This window comes from Haliotis rufescens, unplaced genomic scaffold, assembly GCF_023055435.1.
Source record: "Haliotis rufescens isolate VD_foot unplaced genomic scaffold, xgHalRufe1.0.p SCAF_9, whole genome shotgun sequence".
Classification (NCBI taxonomy): domain Eukaryota; kingdom Metazoa; phylum Mollusca; class Gastropoda; order Lepetellida; family Haliotidae; genus Haliotis; species Haliotis rufescens.
Genome location: NW_025964383.1, coordinates 35,118,272 through 35,138,557, shown reverse-complemented (window position 1 = coordinate 35,138,557; position 20,286 = coordinate 35,118,272). Strand labels below are relative to the sequence as shown.

The following is a 20,286-nucleotide window of genomic DNA, read 5'->3' as shown; positions in this document are numbered from 1 at the left end:
GCAAGTTAGGGGGGTATAATGGAATCAGCGTGTCAGCCCGTCTGTCGGTCTGTCCGCAGAAAATAACTTTCCGAACAATTCCTTCCAAACTAATTGACTGATTTCAATTAAACTTTGTACACGTGGCTACTTCAACATGTTGTTGGACACATTGCAATTTGTTTTTGTTTTTTATTTGGGCGGAGTTATTGGCTTTTATTTCTACGTCATTTCAATTTGTCTGGACAACTTCTAAACTACTACATCGATTTCTTTCAGATATGTACGTGAGTGTAGCTACGGACACTGTACGACATGCCTTCATTAATTCCCCATTTGACAGTTCCAGTTAGTGCCATTTTTATCCATACATGCAGGATGTCCGAAAGGCTTATGTGATGTATTGCCATCCGCCTTTGTATAGCGTGCGTCATCCGTCATGCGAAATCTATTCATAATCCAAAACGATTTATTCATAAAATATGTCGAAAGATAGCATTTATAGCTCACCTGGTACAAAGTTCCGTGGTGAGCTTATGTCAGCTCCCCCCGAAGATCGAATGGTCGGTTCCCAACTGACGTGAAATACTATACAGGCCGTATGCCTAATGTTCTTTTTCCCTATTTTCACTTGCAGGATATGCTAAACTGCTATAGAAAAGGTATAGACTTCAAATCCGAAAATATAACTTTTAAGTGGCTATATTTGACTCGGCACGGTACCTGGGAAACCTACGGTTTGTTATTTTAACCAAACACCATTGCATTGGAATTCCTGTCGTTTGTATATATTATAATAGCATATGATTCTGGTGTATGCTTAACTGTCATATCTGTAATACTGCAACAAAATGTCCATTATTTTATGCCTAGAACTCTGTTAATGGGCCATTCTAAAAACCCTCCATCATCTACAACTTGGTCTGATCTGCTTGGGCTGAGTTCTCCTTTCCGTCGTTACGGTATTAGGATAGTAACGAGGTTACCATGCAGAGTATCGAAAAATAACCATTGAAAAACAGTAAGTTTGATCAAAATCGGTTATGAAGCCTGAAGATAACAACCAGGTGGTGGTTGAAGAGTAGGAATCGAAAAATGATTGGTCATTTGCACATCAAGACAAAGTAACGATCAATTAAATCTGCGAAGTTTCATGAAAGTTCGATAAGTATTATTTCATAGTGATAACCCTTAATGTAAAAATAATATTATCTATCACTTCAACCCTTAATGTAATTTTTTTACACTAAGAGTTGTAACAAGGGTAAACCCGCAACCCTAAATGTAAAATATTTTTACATTAAGAGTATTTTTTACATTAAGGGTTATAACAAGAGTTAACCCGTAACCCTTAATGTAAAAAAATTACATTAAGAGTAATCTTTCCATTAAAGGTTGTAACAACGCGCACCTGCCGAAACGTGGCCAATCACGTAACTCATCCTTAAGACATCTTCCGCCATCGTAACAGTTCATGTCGACTGCATATGATTAATGCACATGAAAAATACTCTATCAGAAAAGAAAAGAACTATACGATGAATTAAAGATAGTCATTGAGTGATACCAAAAGACCGGAAGACCTATAGTAACACGTGACCTTATTTAAATCACAATGTATTTCAATGTTTTCACACGTCAGAAGCATAACATTTTATCTTGCAAAAAATATAATTAATTGAGTAAACATTGAATAGTGCCCTGTGACTCAACCCCTTTGTCCATGAAACATATTTTAAAAACTACATTTATCAAGCGGAAACTGATAAAACCACAACTAGTTCAGCTGACGTTCCAAAATTGCATATGAATTCGTCCGATACCAAAATCGTTCATTTTAAAGAGCATTTGTCGCGTTTTTAGCACAGCAGCTGCAACCGAGGCGGCGAGGTATTGCCTGTAATATCGTAACTTTTATGAAAAGAAAATCACTGAAACAATTTAAAAATGTATGAGGACAACCCTGAAAACATAATAAATGTAGAGCGGCCAATGAATCTTAGCCTGGGGCACGGTCCTAATGTACAACAAACCCCGACAGATAACGGAGGGACATTTTGTACCTTTGCTGGTTGCTTTTGGTCAAGTTAGACATGTTTGTGCTCATTCAACTCTCTATATTATACCTGAGGTTCATAAAATCAGTTAGTCCCATTTTTCTTGTCGGCCATTTTGGCAACCATTTTGGATTTCAAAATGGCCGACATGTTCGACTATATTTTTGTACTTTTCCTGGTTACCTTTACTCAAGTTAGACATGTTTTTGCTCATTCAACACTATGTACGACAAGGCGCACGAAAGCCATTGGTCCCATTTTCTTGTCATTTCTTAAATTTCTTGAATTTAAAAATGGCCGACATTTTGACTGTACGCAATCACAATTCAGACTCTTTCCTTTTCATTCAACTCAAACGTCATACTGTTTGAACTTTGGAAAGATGACTTACAGGATGACTCAAAACATTAAAGGTGTTTCGAAATTAGTAGAAGCACACAACAAAGGCTGCTGAAAACAATAATTGACAGATAGTTGGTTTGTTTCAAAATATTTCTATTGTATCTTTCAAACCAACGCTGTACTGTCACAGAGACCAATGCAGCAGGTAATGATACACGTGTACCTATGAACGTGTGCGACATGAAGGCTGTATTGTGCGTGTTAGATTTGTACTCCTGTGCTAGTGCATGCGCCCTGAATACGCGCCCTGAATACCCTTTATCCAAAACAAACTAAAGCCTCCTCTTAACCCCACTGAGCCTCTCAACATGTAATGTATTCCCGAATGAATGTCACCCTTGATCATTACGTGTGCATGTTTGCATTTATATAGAATTGTTAACTCACATTAAAGCGTGTTCCACAATGTTAGGAACTGGGATTGGTTATCACTTGTAATAATCAAGCCCCAAAAATCATTGCCTAATGGTAGCTCATTAAAAAATACTTTCATATTTCAGGGCCTAAGCTTCACACGAAAAACTTGATGACCCAACAACACAATAACCTTGACCTTCACGTGTCAACTTGACCTGGACAATTTACTAGAATGTCAAGTCAGTGACATGATTACGTCTGTGAAAGCTTCATGAAACCATCTGCTGGTCCCATGCAACCGGGGAGTGTCCCAATCGCTGACGGATAAAGAAATGAATATTTAAACATTCACGGATACGGTTAGGTAGTTCTCCATTATGTATTGTTTGACACACAAAAAAAGAGATTGACGAGGAAGGTGCTGCTCGTTCCATTAATAACGTGCACAGGTGTAGCCATTTGAAGAGGCTTAGGGTAGCCCATTACCACCGGGGCATAAACTTTCCGCCGCCTAAGTGATTAGTTGAGACTGACGTTCACATAATGAATTCGTAGGCGTCTTGATTAATATTTTTTTTAAAAGCTGTATAAAACGAATAATTTCTATCTTCATTATTTAAATTGGAAAATGAACGTTTTTTTCTCAATATATTTATCTATTAGTATCTAACTATTATTTATCTTATTTAATTTATGCACATATTTCATTTTTTGGTAATAATTCATATTGGGTGCGTGGTTGTGTGTGTGTGTGTGTGGGGGGGGGGGGGGGGGGGGGGGGGCGGTCGTCGGTAACAAAGGACCGACGTCTTGTACATCATTAAATATATTATATCAGCTTGTTCGCTGATACTATAATAACTCGCGGAGAATTATGGGTGACACGTGACCTTTAGCAACCTCTGTTGTGGCATAAGTGAGTGAGTGTATGTGTATTGAACAGTATTTTAGTTGTATCACTGCGTGTAAACTTGACGTGAGAGGAAAGGCTGAAGTGTTGCACCCAATATAATAGGATCCTGACGCACCTAAGGGTCACAACTCTTCAAAACGAATCGTCGTCCTGATAAACATTGATCAAAACTATAAATATAATTTTCATCTATTATGCCCTTTTCTCCTGGTGGAATCTATTTGGCGGTTGATCGAGACTGCTTGTTCTCCGGCCTTGACGTGTTATATTTTAAAAGGTTTGTGAGTGAAACAGAAAAGATACTTACCAAGGGAAGTATTCACACGCAGTGAAAAGTACGATTTCCGAGATCAAAACCCCCAAAACAACTTATAACAAAATCATTCGATTCCAGTACACACTTCCGTTCATGTTTGAGACAAATATTATGTGGTTTCAGATTTGCTGATTCTATTGAGTATTCGAAGCTCGGAAATTTCATTAAGAACCGACAGCACTAACAGTTTCGGGACATCGTTACTCAACAAAACCAGGACATTGCAGATACAGAATGTGTATTGACTTTGTAAGAGGCAAAATGTATTAATCATTTTCTGAAGCACTCTCCATCTACGTATAGTATACGTGAACTCTCACGGTCGTGAGACAGACATGACGTCGCTGTAGAATGCTATGACTTCACGATTGGTGGCTATGGCGTCATTTCACAAAAATGACGTCATTTCCTTCAGTAAAACTGAACCTGGTATGCAGAATGAGGAAAAACATTCAACTAATTATTCCTATACAAAATGATCAAACTTCAAATTCTGTTAGTGTGGTATACTCTCACCAGTCCGAATTGCACAAAAAAATCACTTATCAAGGAAAGTATTCATGCACATGTGCACTTTTGTTGAACATTGTGACTGATGGTTCGATAGTTTGAGGTAATGTCGTATATTTATTGTACACCGTTATAGGAAAATAGAGACTTCTTTTGTTGAACATTGTGACTGATGGTTCGATAGTTTGAGGTAATGTCGTATATTTATTGTACACCGCTATTTTATAAAAGAGATTTCCCTTGTTGAACATCTTGTTGCTTCATTCTGCATCAGACAGTTTGAAGTTTATGAACGTTGACAGAAACTAGCGGCGTCTTAGTCCGTTATGTTAAATAATATTCGAGGGCCCACATATTTATTTAATAAATGTACAATTACATATATATCATACATTATACCCTTCCGAAATGCACAGTTTGTGAAGAGCCTCCGCAATTATCGAGGCAAGAGCTAGGAGTACCAATCTTTGACCACGTTTACAGATTTTGCAGGCACCACGAAGACACGTCGATATAACATTTTATCGACTTTCGCTGAAGTATAAAATAACAGCAAGCATATAATTTAAGATGCGGAATTAGAAAGAAACGAAATTCGGCCTCTATTTATTGACTATTACATATGCATATATACAAAAAAGCCCCCCAAAAATCATTAAAATTCACTCGGCATTGAAAAGAACGTTATTTAAAACTACGCTAACTCCTACAATTGTTCAAACATGTTGTCTAATATTCATAATTATCATATAGGAACTATAAAGTGTCAATCAAGGGGCCGCGTGCGTGGTTAAACACCTGCTTGTGGGAAGGGCTGGTCGCCGAGGGCATCTCAAAGTATGATTCGTCATTTGTCAGAAAAGTGGACCAATAACTGACAAATAGTAAAGGTTTTGTCCTTGTGAACTATAGATAAGTCCAGGGCCATTGAACTCAGAAAACCTTATATCGCCGTATCAAACTTGTATCAGAAAAGAAGAAGCAAGTTGCACTTTTGATACAGCCCCTTCAGGCAGGCAGCATGCTTCAGCAGAGCGCTCAAAGATTGCGTACACAGTATGGATAATGTAATCTAGATCATATATTAACTTCAGAAACACAGTTATAATATTTCCAAAACTCTGACACTCTTGGACTTCATCGCTTTAATTATCTGTTTTGTTAAGATAATATATGTATTTATTAGTCGTTAAATATCGATTGCATATACAGTAAAATACGTTTATAACGAACACGCTTATAACGAACTGACCGATATGACGAACTTATTTTTTAGTCCCGGCCATTTGTTGCATATATGCTGTATATATGCTTATAACGAACTACGGTTATTACGAACTAAAATAAGTTGGTCCCTTGGTATGTTTTTACATGGATCAGGGTTTTCCCCGATCTGATCCGTGGAAAAATTTAATCGATTTGCCTCCTGTGAAAGGGGAGTAGCAGCACGTTCTGACTTTCTTCATTCAAATATAAACTAGGTTGCCGCTAACTGGTGAGATATGTCGATTTAAAGTATAAAGACATTTTTACCATCCAGTAAACCTTAACCACGTTCGTATGTAAGGGATTGTGCTAATCGTGATTTTTTTATTGTCAATAAAGGTAAAAAAAAATAAGAACAAAATAAATATTTAAAGTATATGTTAATCATACTTCAATTTAAATTTCAAAAATATGGAGGTAGAACTTTTTATATTTTTCTGTTGTAAACAAAAATGATGAGGGAAGAATATTTTGTACATGTTTTTTATACGATGTCAGTTGTTTGGCATGGATAACACTGTCTGTTTCATATGACGTGGGGGCGGTGGGGTAGCCTATTGGTTAAAGTGTTCGTTGGCACGCCGAGGACCCAGGTTCGATTCCCGAAATTGGTAAAATGTGTGAAGCCCATTTTTGGTGTCCCCCGCCGTGATATTGCTGGAATATGTCTAAAAGCGGCGTAAAACCACACTCACTAACTCATATGACGTGGGGAATTTTTCAAATATTTTTTTTGGGGGGGCGATAATAAAGACTGGCATCTTTAAAGTGGCATCAGTTCCTTTTTGTTGTTTGCCTTATATCTCAGTCATACATTAAATTAAGTAGTCGGGGTGTCTCGTTACATGATACAACTGCAATGTACCAGAGCAATGTAGTGTTTATGTGCTGCACAAGGACAAAGTTGAGAGTATTGTTGACACATTTTATCTTATACAGGTTGAAATTTCTTATACGATTTTATATAATTTCAACATGATAACGTCTAACTGTACATCCGAATAAAAAGCATTAAGTGGAGTTTTGTTTGTTTGTTTGTTTGTTGTTTAACGCCACACTCATCAATATTCCAGCTATATGACGGCGGTCTGCAAATAAATCGAGTCTGGATTAGACAGTCCAGTGATTGACATCATGAGCAAACTATCTACGCAATTGGGATACGATGACATGCATCAACCAAGTCAGCGAGCCTGACCACCCGATCCCGTTAGTCACCTCTTACGACAATCATAGTCGCCTATTACGGCTAGCATCGGTTGCTGAAGACCTATTCTACCCCGGATCTTAACGGGTCGCATTAAGTGATATCAAGTTCATTGCATGTTTCTTTCAGCGTAGTAGTAGTGAGTGAGTGAGTATGTTTTTACGCCGCAATATTCCAACAATATCGAGGCGGGGGACACCAGAAATGGGCTTCACACATTGTACCCATGTCGGGAATAGAACCTGGGTCTTCGGCGTGACGATCGAACGCTTTAACCACTAGGCTCCCCGACCGCCCCAGTGAAGTAGTAGTTTGTTCAACAGTAATATAGGCCCATGTTACACATTAAGAAGTACAGAGTGAGAAAGTATATTTTAATTAAGACTGTCTCACAATAACATGTACATACAAGGATAAACGTTTTAAGATGGTTGCATTTGATGATAGCATAAGCATATTAAATTTGTGGATTGTTGGATATTCATAAAATCTTAAAGGAATGTACTTACGTCGCAATGCGTGATGCTGCTACACATAAGTAAGAATTGATATTCATCTTTTATATATGGCGTTGACAGACATTACATAATATCTCCTTTCTGGCTTCTCCGGCATACCCGCAACGTTCTATTCGTAGTTTATGAGAAGCAGATTTAAGCTAAGCAAGAGCATGTTTCAAATAGTTGACTGTGCGGTTCAACACCGAAAATACCTTTTTAAAACGAGAATCCAAATGTTTTGGTGCCTTTTATAAATGTGGAATACCAATCTGGTTGATACGAAACGTTGAGCCCATATAAAAAGTCATTTAAAAATAACTTTTCATTCCGAACCATCTGCTCTAAGTCTTGCCAAACAAATCCGCATCAGTAGACGTGCAATGCATGCTTCATCCCAGACGCCCAGCTTTTAAAACCATTAATTTCAATTTTTAAATGCTTATTATAACATTTCTTGACATAACGATCACTCGGCGTTTTAAATATTTTCCACAAATGTTTAATAGACCTTTTGAGGGTGTAAATATATAATGTATATCTTTAACATTTGCCTCGCACAACATACGCTCACACAGAGGGCTTATGTCTTAAAAATTGTTTACAAGCTGCTAAATGTACAAATTGTATTTGCTTGACAATGGCAATCTATAGCGAAACGTCGACTTTACAGAACTTATAGAAGTTGTTATCCATAATAGTGTCTACTTTGTCATCCGTCAACTTCTAAGTAATGTCTATCAAACAATTCAAGTTCTATTTGCTTACAATGGTATAAGGATCTATACCGAAAGGTCGACTTTACAGTACTTAAAGAAGTTGTTATCCATAATAGTGCCTACTTTGTCATCCGTCAACTTCTAAGTAATGTCTAACAAACAATTCAAATTCTATTTACTTGACAACATTCCGTCCCTAAATGTCTGCACCGGGTAATAAAATGGGACAAACTTTGGTGTAAAAAATCTTAAAGAACAAGTCAAAATGTAACGGATGAAACAGTGACAATGATCTTAATACAAAAGTATACCCAATAATACTTGTTTAGCCTGCAAACAATGTTTTCCATGGGATTGGTCACTTCGACAGTCTTCCGCCTCTTTTGAAAACTAATGTGGCTAATGAGCCACAGGGGACATCAAGTCTCTTCTGTAAACCAAAAACTGTATCTTAAATAAACACAACATCCTCAGCAAACGAAAGAAGAAATAGCTGTACACGTTTAGGTGAAGTTGAATTCCTGGTACGCCACATGCTTCGAGTTAATAATTCATTGACAACAATGGAAAATAGAAGTGGGCTTAAGATACACCCTTGACGTAACCCAGTGGGCAATTATTATTAAACTTGACACGTGTTTTAACACTTATAGACTTTAACACTTTATGCATAGAGAGACATGACTGATTTTAACAGCTTACTACTGACCCCTTTTAGCCTTAAAATATCCCACTATTTTGCCCTATTCACCAAGTCAAATGCTATGGAAAAGTCTATAAAACATGCATACAATAAGATAAGATAAGATAAAGTTCAATAACAGACTGGAGAGAAAAAACCTTATCAATAGAGCTGTTACCTTTGCGAAAACCCGCTTGAGATTCAACATTTTTTGTCTGTGGTAGCCGGTCTCACAGTCCCTGAACCTTATGATATTCAATTCAACCCAGCCCATGTTGTCATGGAGGAAAACAGTAAAGCAAAATGCACGTGCAAGTTATGGCGTTCGTAACTCGTGGTAGTGGCTATAAAAAGGCAAGCATAAGCCAATAAATTGTCATTCAATTGTCAATATTTTTCAAGTTCGAAAATGCCGAGACTCAGCGCTGCCGATCGGAACATCGCCATAGGGCGTGTCCAAAGAGGGGAATCGCAGTCTTCTGTTGCACGCCACTTCAACGTCCACCACAGCACCATTTGCCGCCTTTGTGACTGATTCACACAGTTCAATTCCACTGCAGACCGTCCGAGAAACAACCGACCAAGAGTTACCACCCCTGCACAGAATCGCTTCATTCGACAATTCCACCTACGTCATCGCAATGCCACAGCGACGGAGACTGCAGGGCGCATCTTTGGTTTGAGGAGGATATCGAACCAGACTGTCAGGAACCATCTTCGCGAGGCTGGAATCCGACCCAGAAGAACAGTTATCGTCCCTGTTTTGCAACAGATCCATCGACAGCGACGCTTGCGTTGGTGCCATACCTTACGGCTTTGGATTTGAGAAACTGGAGACGAGTGTGGTTTAGCGATGAATCACGCTTTCTTCTTCACCGACAAGATGGAAGGGGGGGGGGGGGGGATCTGACTTGGTTGTGGTTCAGGGGAATTTGACAGCAAATCGCTACAACAAATTCTTCAACCTCACCTTCTTCCAATCAATGACTGCCAGTGGGAGCTGTTTCAACAGGACAACGCTTCACCGCACACAGCTCGTGTCACGATAGACGACCTGCATGATGCCAACATCAACGTTTTGCCGTCGAGATCTCCAGATCTCAACCCAATGGAACACCTCTTTGATGTACTCGATCGACGTGTACGTCAACGTTAGAACACGCCGCAGACACTTCCACAACTGGCCAAAGCAGAATGGCGCAGAATTCCACAGGACAGAATTCGTACACTCGATGCAGAGCCGTGATTGCTGCCCGGGGGAGCTCAGCGCCACCTTGTGGCCTTATGTGACATTACAAGGAACAGTTTTCAAAGCCTTTGTACAACGACATGTGACTTTCGAGCTCCAAAATTTCATATTTGTAGCTATGATATCAAATTAAATATATCGACTTTATTAGGTACAATAAATGTACTAAAAATCTGCCTGTGCGTTTCTTTTTTTTGAAGAGTGTATTTTAATATTTTGTTGGACTTTGCACAAAGTTATGATTTTGATTGGTGTTTATTTTGCAACCTTTGAGTTTCGCTTGAATGTGCTGTTTTGATTCTAAAGAGTTTTGAACATAATCATTCCGCTTCTTTCGCTTTAATTAATTTGAAATAAAACACTCGTTCTTTCAGTAAACTTTTAGCATACACAAAAATATAGGTGAGGTGAAATTGGGTCGCGTCCAAGATTATTGCACTTATATAGCGAAGTGCATGCACGTGTGTGTGTGTGTGGCTGCTGGTTCTAGTCCGGACTGATGCCGATTTACAATGCTAGCTCACTGAGATACCATGCCGCAGTTTAACATGAACGAGTATTTTATCAACGACACCATTCTTCCAACTTTTTCAGTTCGTAGACAGTAATAAGAAGTGTCATAAGTGTAAAAAGTACTGGCTCATTTGACTGTGACGTCATGGTAACAATGTCACAATGGTCTGCAAAGCATTGTGATGCAATTTCATTGCAGCGATATCTACAATGTAGGAGATACATAGAGTATACTACACCCATTCTCGCTAGATAGCATTTTTACGTAACGAGTGGACTTTCTATGCTATCTGACCGAGCGAAAGCGAGGTCAAATACCATAAATAGTTCACAAGTTGGTATGGTGAGTGTGGTATTTTATTTATTACCCACGTTAAATATATATTTATGTGGAAATACATAACAATTTTCGTTTGACAGACCAACTGAAACCGGTTGCAAAATCGGGTTGCGCATGAAATTTTGATATATGCCCAAATATGGGCTTTGAATAATGAGGCAAACAGTCGGACACTCGCACTATCGTGGTTGCCGCTGTGCAATCAAAATGGTTCGGTTTCCTTGATCTATCAGCTGAATGTATAACCTGCCCCACAGGAACTCGACGATAGCGTGTATAACATCATATATTCGTACAGAATAAAATCACACCCCTCTATATACATAGAGACTGTCTATGTATATAGAGGAGTGTGATTGTTTACCAATATACGAATATATTATGTTTGACACGCTTTCATCGAGTTCCTGTGTGTCAATGCCTGCTTCGAACGAAGGGCAAGGTCACCACGGGAATAAGAAAAGGCAACCTCGATCCCTCCACACCGTTTTACGCTGGAGATAGGGAATGCTATTGTTCACATTTAGGAAGTTTTGGGCCACATAATCAGAAGTCAGGCACACTTCTACCGAGTTTTCGAATGCTTTGTATCGGAACTGTTCACTTTTAGTAATCTGTTCGTGCAGTCGTGTATTTTCATTCATGAACAAACACTTTCGGTAGTAACAACCGGGGCATCAAACGTAAATCTACATATCATTCCAGATAGTTTAAACTGACATCATTTCATCACGCCTAACCTTCTACGTTAAATCAAATTGAAAGTCGCGAAAGTGGTCGGGTGGTTCACGCTCATCGGGACCCTCGATCCATCTTGTGACATTGCATATGGATATGGCTCGATTATATAATGTCTGCAGTAGCTCGTAGTGACGATCTTGTTTGGTTTAATATTGTGTGTAAATGTCTCTCGCTTTAGTGAGATTCCTTCCGTTCTGCCTTGTAGTTGTAAAATGAATGACGTCTCGCGATTTTTTATGAATATAAAAGTAGTCCCAGTATGACAGAGGTCATGGTTATCCAATCAAAACGAATAAAACGAGGTCAACTTTGTACGACACACGTGTGACGTACGGATTTAGTATCTTACCACCCTTATTTTCACCACGTGGGTAATAAAACATATTTTACATCTGGCACAAAGACACTTCTGTGAATGTGAAATGTGTTCCCTGCGTCTCTGCTTGGCGTTAAGAAACATAATTGTCCCGAGGCAAGTATACAATCCATCTAGGACCAACTTGACCATACAACCTAAATGTTCCTTGCCCATATCGACGGGCCTATTATAATCTACGATAGCCCTGATGAAGAAAATTGTTCGTTTCTTGCAACGAAAAGCTACCAAATCAAAAGGGCGTTCAATTAATAGAGTAGGATTCTGACTAAAACACAAATAGGCCCACCCATAAACGGATTATCTATTAGCCTTGGTATTTGTAACATATAAATAGTTAATTATTGATCCCAAGCCACCGCAACAAAAAACACCATTTATTAGCATCAGCTGCGTGTTTCGCGGGTTCGAATCCCGCTGTGATACATGACTTTAGTGATGTTGTTCTGAAAACGGGGAAAAAAAGAAAAGATTAACTAACTGTGACTTTTAACGCCTCAGCGCCAACCCTCATTCGCTGGCTTACAAGGGGCCAGCTGTCCCGGCAGTGCAGCCTATCGCAATTCACTTTCCAGAGTTGTGTCCCTTAGATATACCAGGAGCCAATGAGGGTGTGTTCGAAACCCATAAATCTCTCTGATTGTTTGAAGGTGTGCCAGCACCATAACGGGTCATTCGTCACCACTCGCCCCTTTCCGTAATCTGCAAGAAGACTCCTCCCCCTATCGATGAATGTTATGTGTGAAAATACGACAAATCAATCAGAATGCGCGTGTGATTTCAAGTTCCCCGTCAAAGAATCCCTCAAAATTTTTTTTTGATTTTACATATGTCTTGCATCTAAAAATATACCCAAGACACAGTTAATTCTGTTCAATCATACTGTATAATTCCGCATGTCCCGATGTGCCTTAAAATGCATCTTAAATGTATATAATATATGGGGAAATATATGTGAACCATAACGCAACGAGTTGACAATTGTTTTAGGTATGCCCGTTTGCGCTAAGACTAAACCCAGTCGCAAAAATGGCCATGAGAGGGGCACGAGTCGTTATTCGGCTTGTCCCGGAATAACACGAGTGGGTCACGAATGCATAACGGGTATGGTGCTGGCTGGTACTGCTGGGTTTCACCAAAGTACTTAACGTCTGAGAGTGAGTGAGTGAGTGAGTATGGTCTTACGCCGCTTTTAGCAATATTCCAGCAATATCGCGGCGGGGGAAACCAGAAAAGGGCTTCACACATTGTACCCATGTCGGGAATCGAACCCGGGTCTTCGGCGTGACGAGCGAACGCTTTAACCACTAGGCTACCCGACCGCATCGCTTCGGGCTCCCCTCTCGCGGCACAGCATAAAATCCTGAAACGCACATATTTCGCGATATGACGAGATAATGGAAAATGTAGACTAAAAGGACACAATTGGACACAATTGCTTTAATGAGTGGTAAATTATTAACACAATACCCATTGTGTTAATAATTTACCACTCATTAAAGCAATTGTGTCCAATTACAAACTGGAATTTCTTTGATTGAAAGGCATATTTTGTTTCTTTTTTTTTTATGCTTTTAGCAAGTTCGTTTTGTTTGTTTGTTGTTTAACGCCGCACTCAGCAATATTCTAGCTCCGAAGTCCGAAGCAGACAATCCAGTGATCGACACTTTGAGCATCGACCCACGCAATTGGGATACGATGCACATGCATCAACCAAGTCAGTGAGTCTGACCACCTTATCCCGTTAGTCGCCTCTTACCACCTTTCATGGCAAGCATGGGTTGCTGAAGACCTATTTAGCCCGGATCTTCAAGGGTGTTTTAGCACTTTAATATACTGTAATAATGTCAGCTTTATGTGGGAGGAAATCCCACAGTGATGCACGTCTAAGAGCATGGGTATGGTAGTGCCTGAGAATCCTATAAATACAATCGAGGAGAAGATGACAATCGAACCCACGATCACCAGATCCTGGCATCCCAAAGGGAGCCAATCCATAACGACATCTAAGACCACCCGCTAATGTTATTAAGTAAATAATGCATATATGATGAATACTACTTACGTGAATGAAGAGGATGGAATTATTTTCTTCTGTCTTGGTAACATGATAGGCACTGAGATTGCAAACGTACTTCATCTTTGTGCTACTAAATCCGATTGTGTTACTATACTGCGCTACTCAATGTGAGCGTGTTATTGCGCAGGGATAAGCCTTTAGAAATGGATGGCAGCTACAGGTCAACAAATGTTCAGCCATTACCTGGTCGTGTCAGTTTCTTCCCCAGGTAAAAGAAAAATTCATCTGTTGACGAAACAATTTCAACAATTAACCGAGTTTTTAAACACCTTCAGTCTGACATGACACCATCCAGAATAACCCAACGTTCATTTGAAAATACTTGTGGCGTTAAACGGCTTATATAATATCTGTCCATAACTCATGCGTATTCGTATTGCATTAAAGCGTTGCTTGGAAATCACATTTCTTCTTCGTCTTGGAGGAGAATTTATAAGTCATCCATGCATTATCCGTATTCCAGTGTCTTGAAAAGTTGAGTGAAATGTAGTAGTTTGGCTTCCGTGGAAGGATGGGGACAAGCGACATTTTCTATCGCTTCCTGTTTCGCACATGTTGTTTTCGCCAGATTCGCTGTCGACAATTGTTTACTTTCAAGTAACTTCACGTAATGTCAGAAATGAGGTCAAGGCGACATGGTTGAATGTGTACATGGTGACAATAGCAGTTGTCTCCCCTTATCCCACTTTGTCAGCTTGTGCTGGGTTTACTGTTCGTGCTGTGTGGACCTCGCTGTTATGTGTATAGACATATAGAATACTAAACGAGCTCCTGTGTAATACCAATTTTATGAAACGAGTGAATAGTTCTGGTATTTGACAAGCTAAAGCACTAACGGGATCGGGTCGTCAGGCTCGCTGACTTGGTTGATGCATGTCATCGGTCCCGATTGTGTGGATCGATGCTCATGATATTAATCACTGGATTGTGTGGTCCAGACTCGATTATTTACAGACCGCCGTCATAAAGCTGGAATATTGCTGAGTGTGGCGTAAAACAACAAACAAACCAACTAACCATCAACCAAGACACGGAGCCTGACCATCCGATTCATAGATGGTCGCATGGCTTGCTGGGGACCTAACCCGGAAACCTTTACATACAAGACTCAAGCGTGCATGCAGTACCATTAAGCCGACCTATTCAAGGCAAATCTTATAGAAAATCACACATGTAATTGTGGTTCAGCTTCTGAAAGTTCTTTTCATGATTTCTTCGATTTTCGTAATTATATTACATCGCGTAGATTATTATAACATTTCGACAGAAATACATGTAAGTGAATCTAGCTCTCAGCATTTGTCACTTGACAGTTCCAAACTAAAAATAATTGACGTTTAGGGATGAGTTTAAATAATTTTAGAGAAAATGAAATCCTAATTCGCCGTTTCCTTAGCAACCTAATATAGATTACCGATGTAAGACTAACTTTGCTAGGGGCGGTGGAGTAGCCTAGAAGTTAAAGTGTTCGCTCGTCACGCCGAAGACCCGAGTTCTATTCCCCACATGAGTACAATATGTGAAGCCCATTTCTGGTGTCCCCAACCATGATATATTACCGTAATATTGCTAAAGGCAGATTAAAACTATAATCACCCACTCACTTAATTTCCTGAAACATCGATAATATTCAGGTGCTATGTGTAAGAGTTGCGTCCTTCAGCCCGGCCAGGATCCGCTAATTCTAGCTCAAATTCCAGATTCAAGGCAATCATTGGGTGGCTAATTGGTCATGTTGCTATGTAGAGTTGCGTCGTACCAGTATCCGATGATCGTGGGTTCGAATCCCACATTCTTCCAAAGTATGACCGAGTGGGTTGCGTTCTTTTGGATGCTAGGGTTTGATTACCGTATTTTACATGACAATGATCTTTGGTTTGTCCGCACCATTGCCTCGCAATGCTGCGATAATCTGCAAGTATACGTATGTTCAGCGGGTTGTTGCTAAAACGGTAACGGGTCAAGATAAGATAGGCGAAAACGGCATTGTGATACCTGGCTAAAATCAAGCCCTGGCCCTGATATTATTTGTTGTTTGTTTGTTGTTTAACACCGTACTCAGCAATATTCCATTTCTATGACGGCGGTCTGTAAAATAATCCAGTCTGGACCACACAATCCAGTGATAGATATCATGAGCATCGATCCACGCAATTTGGTTCGATGACATGTATCAACCAAGTCAGCGAACCTGACCACCCGATCACGTTAGTCGCCTTTTACGACAAGCATAGTCACCTTTACGGCAAGTATGGGTTGCTGAAGACCTATTCTAACCCGGAATGCTATTCTTTGACTTCTGTCTGATATGATTATTGCTGTATTGCATTTGTACTGAGTTCTGATTGAGCATCCCAGTGGATATTCCGGGTTAGACCCCAGCAACCATCTTCCTGAGGCAAGGGAGTTAACTGACAATAAAAGTCCAGTTTCCACCCTCACCAAACTCGGCTCGAATTTCATGGCGCGATCGTTGCGCCACCAGTGGCTCTTACGAATTATTTCCCTTTTGTGGAGACAGGACCAGCTCCTTCCCAGCGCGTGACACATTCGTTACACTCTCGGTAATATCGATGCCACCAGTGTGGGCGCGGCCATTACAAGAATCTTGAAATTTGCCCTCTAACCCCAAATGTAGTAACGTTAATACTTTTGTTTATGTCTTGGGGAATGCCATCACAGTTATTTTTCGAAAGGTTTACGACTGACCATATTTCCCAGATGAATTAACCTTTTTGTTTGTTTGATCGGCTTTGTTCGAGATTGCAGACGACCGGAAAATCAACCAACTTCTCCCTTACATTCTTACCATACCAATTATATGATAGTTGTATTGAAACAGAAATTCAAATTGACAAGCAAAGAAAATAATTCAGCAGGGATAAGAGTATTCGGTGTCACGTCGTCACTTGTTTGTTAACATAACGGGCAAGTTCAACTTACTTACTTACTTATATTGGAGATTTAACATGCTCTTTCCGACAGCAAGCGTATGTCGCACACGGGCCCGGTCAGGCCATTTAATGTGTTTCCGAAAAGGGGAAAAGTGAGTTTGTGCAACCCAGGAGGGGGCCTTTGGGATTGCTTATATAGTAATTTTGAAATTTTGAGATTTGGAATAGATGCCGAGAGTGGGTGGAGGACGAACTCAGGGAGCTGTGTGTGTTGGGTGGTTGTTAGATAAGGTAGTTTTGGTTTTAGTAATTTATTTGGGGTTTAAATGCGACTAATTAGTCCTGTTTTAATTAGGTATATGCCTAAGGCTTTGAATTTTCTAATTTATTTTGTGGATTTAGGATTGATTCTAGTGTAAGTGCGGTTTTAAGATTTAGGATGGTCTGTAGTGTTGTTCGGTGTGTTTGGTAGTGTGTGCTGTGAATGAGTACGTGTTCTGGTGTTTCTTGTCGTTTGCAATGTGGGCAGTTTCCTGTTGTGTGTAGATTAGCTATTTTACGGTGATTATTTAGTTTGGTGTGGCCTGTTTGTAGTTTAGTAATTATTCTGTCAATTTTTTTGGATGGGTGTAGTATTTTTTTAGTTAGGTTTTTTTTCAGTACTTTCCTGATTTGGCTATTTGAGTTTTGGTATATATTTTGCCATTTTTTGTTGATTTTTTGTTTAGTGACACTTTTGATTTCTGATTTTGAGCTGGGTAAGTTTAAGCTTATTTCTGGGAGTTTAAGGGATAATTTTGCTGCTTTATCTGCGTTTTCATTTCCAATGAGTTCAACTCCAAGAATGGTTTTAAAATAGCCACCTATCACAGTGGGGAGTTTTGACTGTTGGCAGCAATATCATCGAGAGCTCTGCGAGGAGCTTGGAGACAGGACTTTTATAGTCAATTAACTCCCTTGCCTCGGGAAGATGAGAGCTACATTATGCTAATTACCCCTAGGGGTACGTTAATTGCCGCTTTTAACATCATTTTAGGGCTGTTGGGTAGCCTAGTGCGTAAAGCGTTTGCTCGTCACGTCACAGACCCGGGTATCGATTCCCCACATGGGTACAATGTGTGAAGCCCATTTCTGGTGTCCAGCCGTGATATTGCTGGAATATTGCTAAAGGCGGTGTAAAATAATATTCGCTCTTTAAACATGTAATTTCAGTTCGTGTTTGTTTCATGATTAAAGAAAAACAAATGTTGCGGGCCGAATATCACACGCGAGCACAGACAAGGTGACGACAGACCAAGGGTTATCAATATATATTATAGTCGAGGCCAATATAAGATGCGACCCTAGGCCAAGCGGACTATGTAGTAGTAGTAGTAGTAGTAGTAGTAGTAGTAGTAGTAGTAATTATGGCAGAAGTAGTAGTATTAATTATGGTAGAAGTATAGTAGAAGTAATTATGGTAGTAGTAGTAGTAGTAATTATGGTAGTAGTAGTAGTAGTAGTAGTAGTAGTAGTAGTAGTAGTAGTAGTAATTATGGTATTTTTTTGTTGTTTTTTGTTTAACGCAACATTCACCAATATTCCAGCTATATGACGGCGGTCTGTAAATAATCGAGTCTGGACCTCGCAATTGGGATAGGTGACCAAGTCAGCGAGTCTGACCACCCGATCCCGTCAGTCGCCTCTTACGACAAGCATAGTCGCCTTTTACGGCAAGAATGGGTTGCTGAAGATCTATTCTACCCCGGATCTTCACGGGTCTGGCTTTGAGGGAATATAATGTAAAGGTTGTGAGATGTGAGACCGCAAAATGAAAGCGACAAAAGTATTCATAACAATTAATTAAATCAAGCAACAAAACCCCTTTCCCTATCCAATAGAAGTCTCATCATAAAGCAAGGGCGATCCAGTGGTTAAAATCATGAGCATCGATCCACGCAATTAGGATCGATGACATGCATCAACCAAGTCAGCGAGCCTGACGACCCGATCCCGTTAGTCGCCTCTAACGACAAGCATAGTAGTAGTAGTAGTAGTAGTAGTAGTAGTAGTAGTAGTAGTAGACACATGGGACTGTAATAATGTCTTTAGCATCTATTATTTCTTTATCCTTCAGTGCTTCCCTTTAGAAAAATACACTGATACGACGTCTTAGAAAACCGCAATGGTCGAATGACGCCAACAATTTTCATATAAGACGTCGTTTCTAGTGTGACGCCATTCCGATCGTACGTCACAATAAGATTCGAACGTCATTAACAATCCCTCCGGATGACGTAAACAATACACTGGTACGCGCAAAGTGATATTTGCACTAATGCACATATAGAGAATCTCACCCGAGTGTCTTTTGATATCAAATATATCAACGAGGCTTGCCGAGGTGTTTTTTCACTTTTATCAACGAGTGTGTTCTCTTCGGTTCCATCACTGTACGATACAAACGTTGAGGTAGTTTTTTCAGAGAAGCGAAATAAAACATAAATGCATGGAATAATGGTGTTGTGAACATTATTAGCAAAAGATTCCATCATTTTCATCACATATGAAATGTTTTCGTTAATATGAATCATTCGTTCCCCACTTTTTATCGTGGTTGTTTAGTGGATGTTTATAGCACAGTATTTTCGATTATCTCCCTTCTATCAACTATTCCATTTATCCACACTTCTGAAAGCAGCCTATATTTTCTGTACTGGATTATCGAGTATATGAAGACACGACTCACTTCCGGGCTTTTTGGAGATTTTTGTTGATGTGTGATATTAACAATGTTTTATGTGTGATATCAACTTTGGATTAGTTATCTTGTTGTGAAAAAATGGCTGTAAGTATGGCTATATTTAGCGATCTTTTAGTTATCAGCTAATTAGTGAAACGAAGACTGTCTTGTTGCGAGAAAGTTGTTGACTTAGATCGTTTTGTTAATTTTCGTAATTCTCACACAACGCATATGATCATGTAGACTACTTATCTGAAACGTGATGACATGGGCTGTCAACATGGCCAATACTTTAAAAAAATGTAAGTTGTATGCATGCAGTCTGCAGTGCAGTGTACTGACTCGATATACGTTTCACGCAGCCCGCAGTGCAGTGCAGTGTACATGTTTTTACATGGTTTTAGCATACGATAGTTAGTGACAGGCTTCACAGTTTTGGGCTGGGACGAATCAAAATTTACTACAC

The 20,286-nt window shown here is 39.6% G+C and overlaps 2 protein-coding genes across 2 annotated transcripts in view; one reads left to right on the top strand and one right to left on the bottom strand.

Annotated features, from left to right (window-relative positions):
- LOC124147809 (kelch-like protein 9) overlaps nucleotides 1-14,787 on the bottom strand; it is an 86,009-nt gene extending 71,222 nt beyond the window's left edge. The window contains exon 1 of the mRNA XM_048390777.1: nucleotides 14,190-14,787. Within this exon, the coding sequence (XP_048246734.1) occupies nucleotides 14,190-14,233 (44 nt within the window). The 5' untranslated portion in view covers nucleotides 14,234-14,787. The remainder of the gene's footprint in view (nucleotides 1-14,189) is intronic.
- A 4,992-nt stretch (nucleotides 14,788-19,779) lies between these two features.
- The window catches only part of LOC124147807 (GRIP and coiled-coil domain-containing protein 2-like), a 58,751-nt gene continuing 58,244 nt past the window's right edge, over nucleotides 19,780-20,286 (top strand). Inside the window, exon 1 of the mRNA XM_046518591.2 lies at nucleotides 19,780-19,925. Within this exon, the coding sequence (XP_046374547.2) occupies nucleotides 19,920-19,925 (6 nt within the window). The 5' untranslated portion in view covers nucleotides 19,780-19,919. The remainder of the gene's footprint in view (nucleotides 19,926-20,286) is intronic.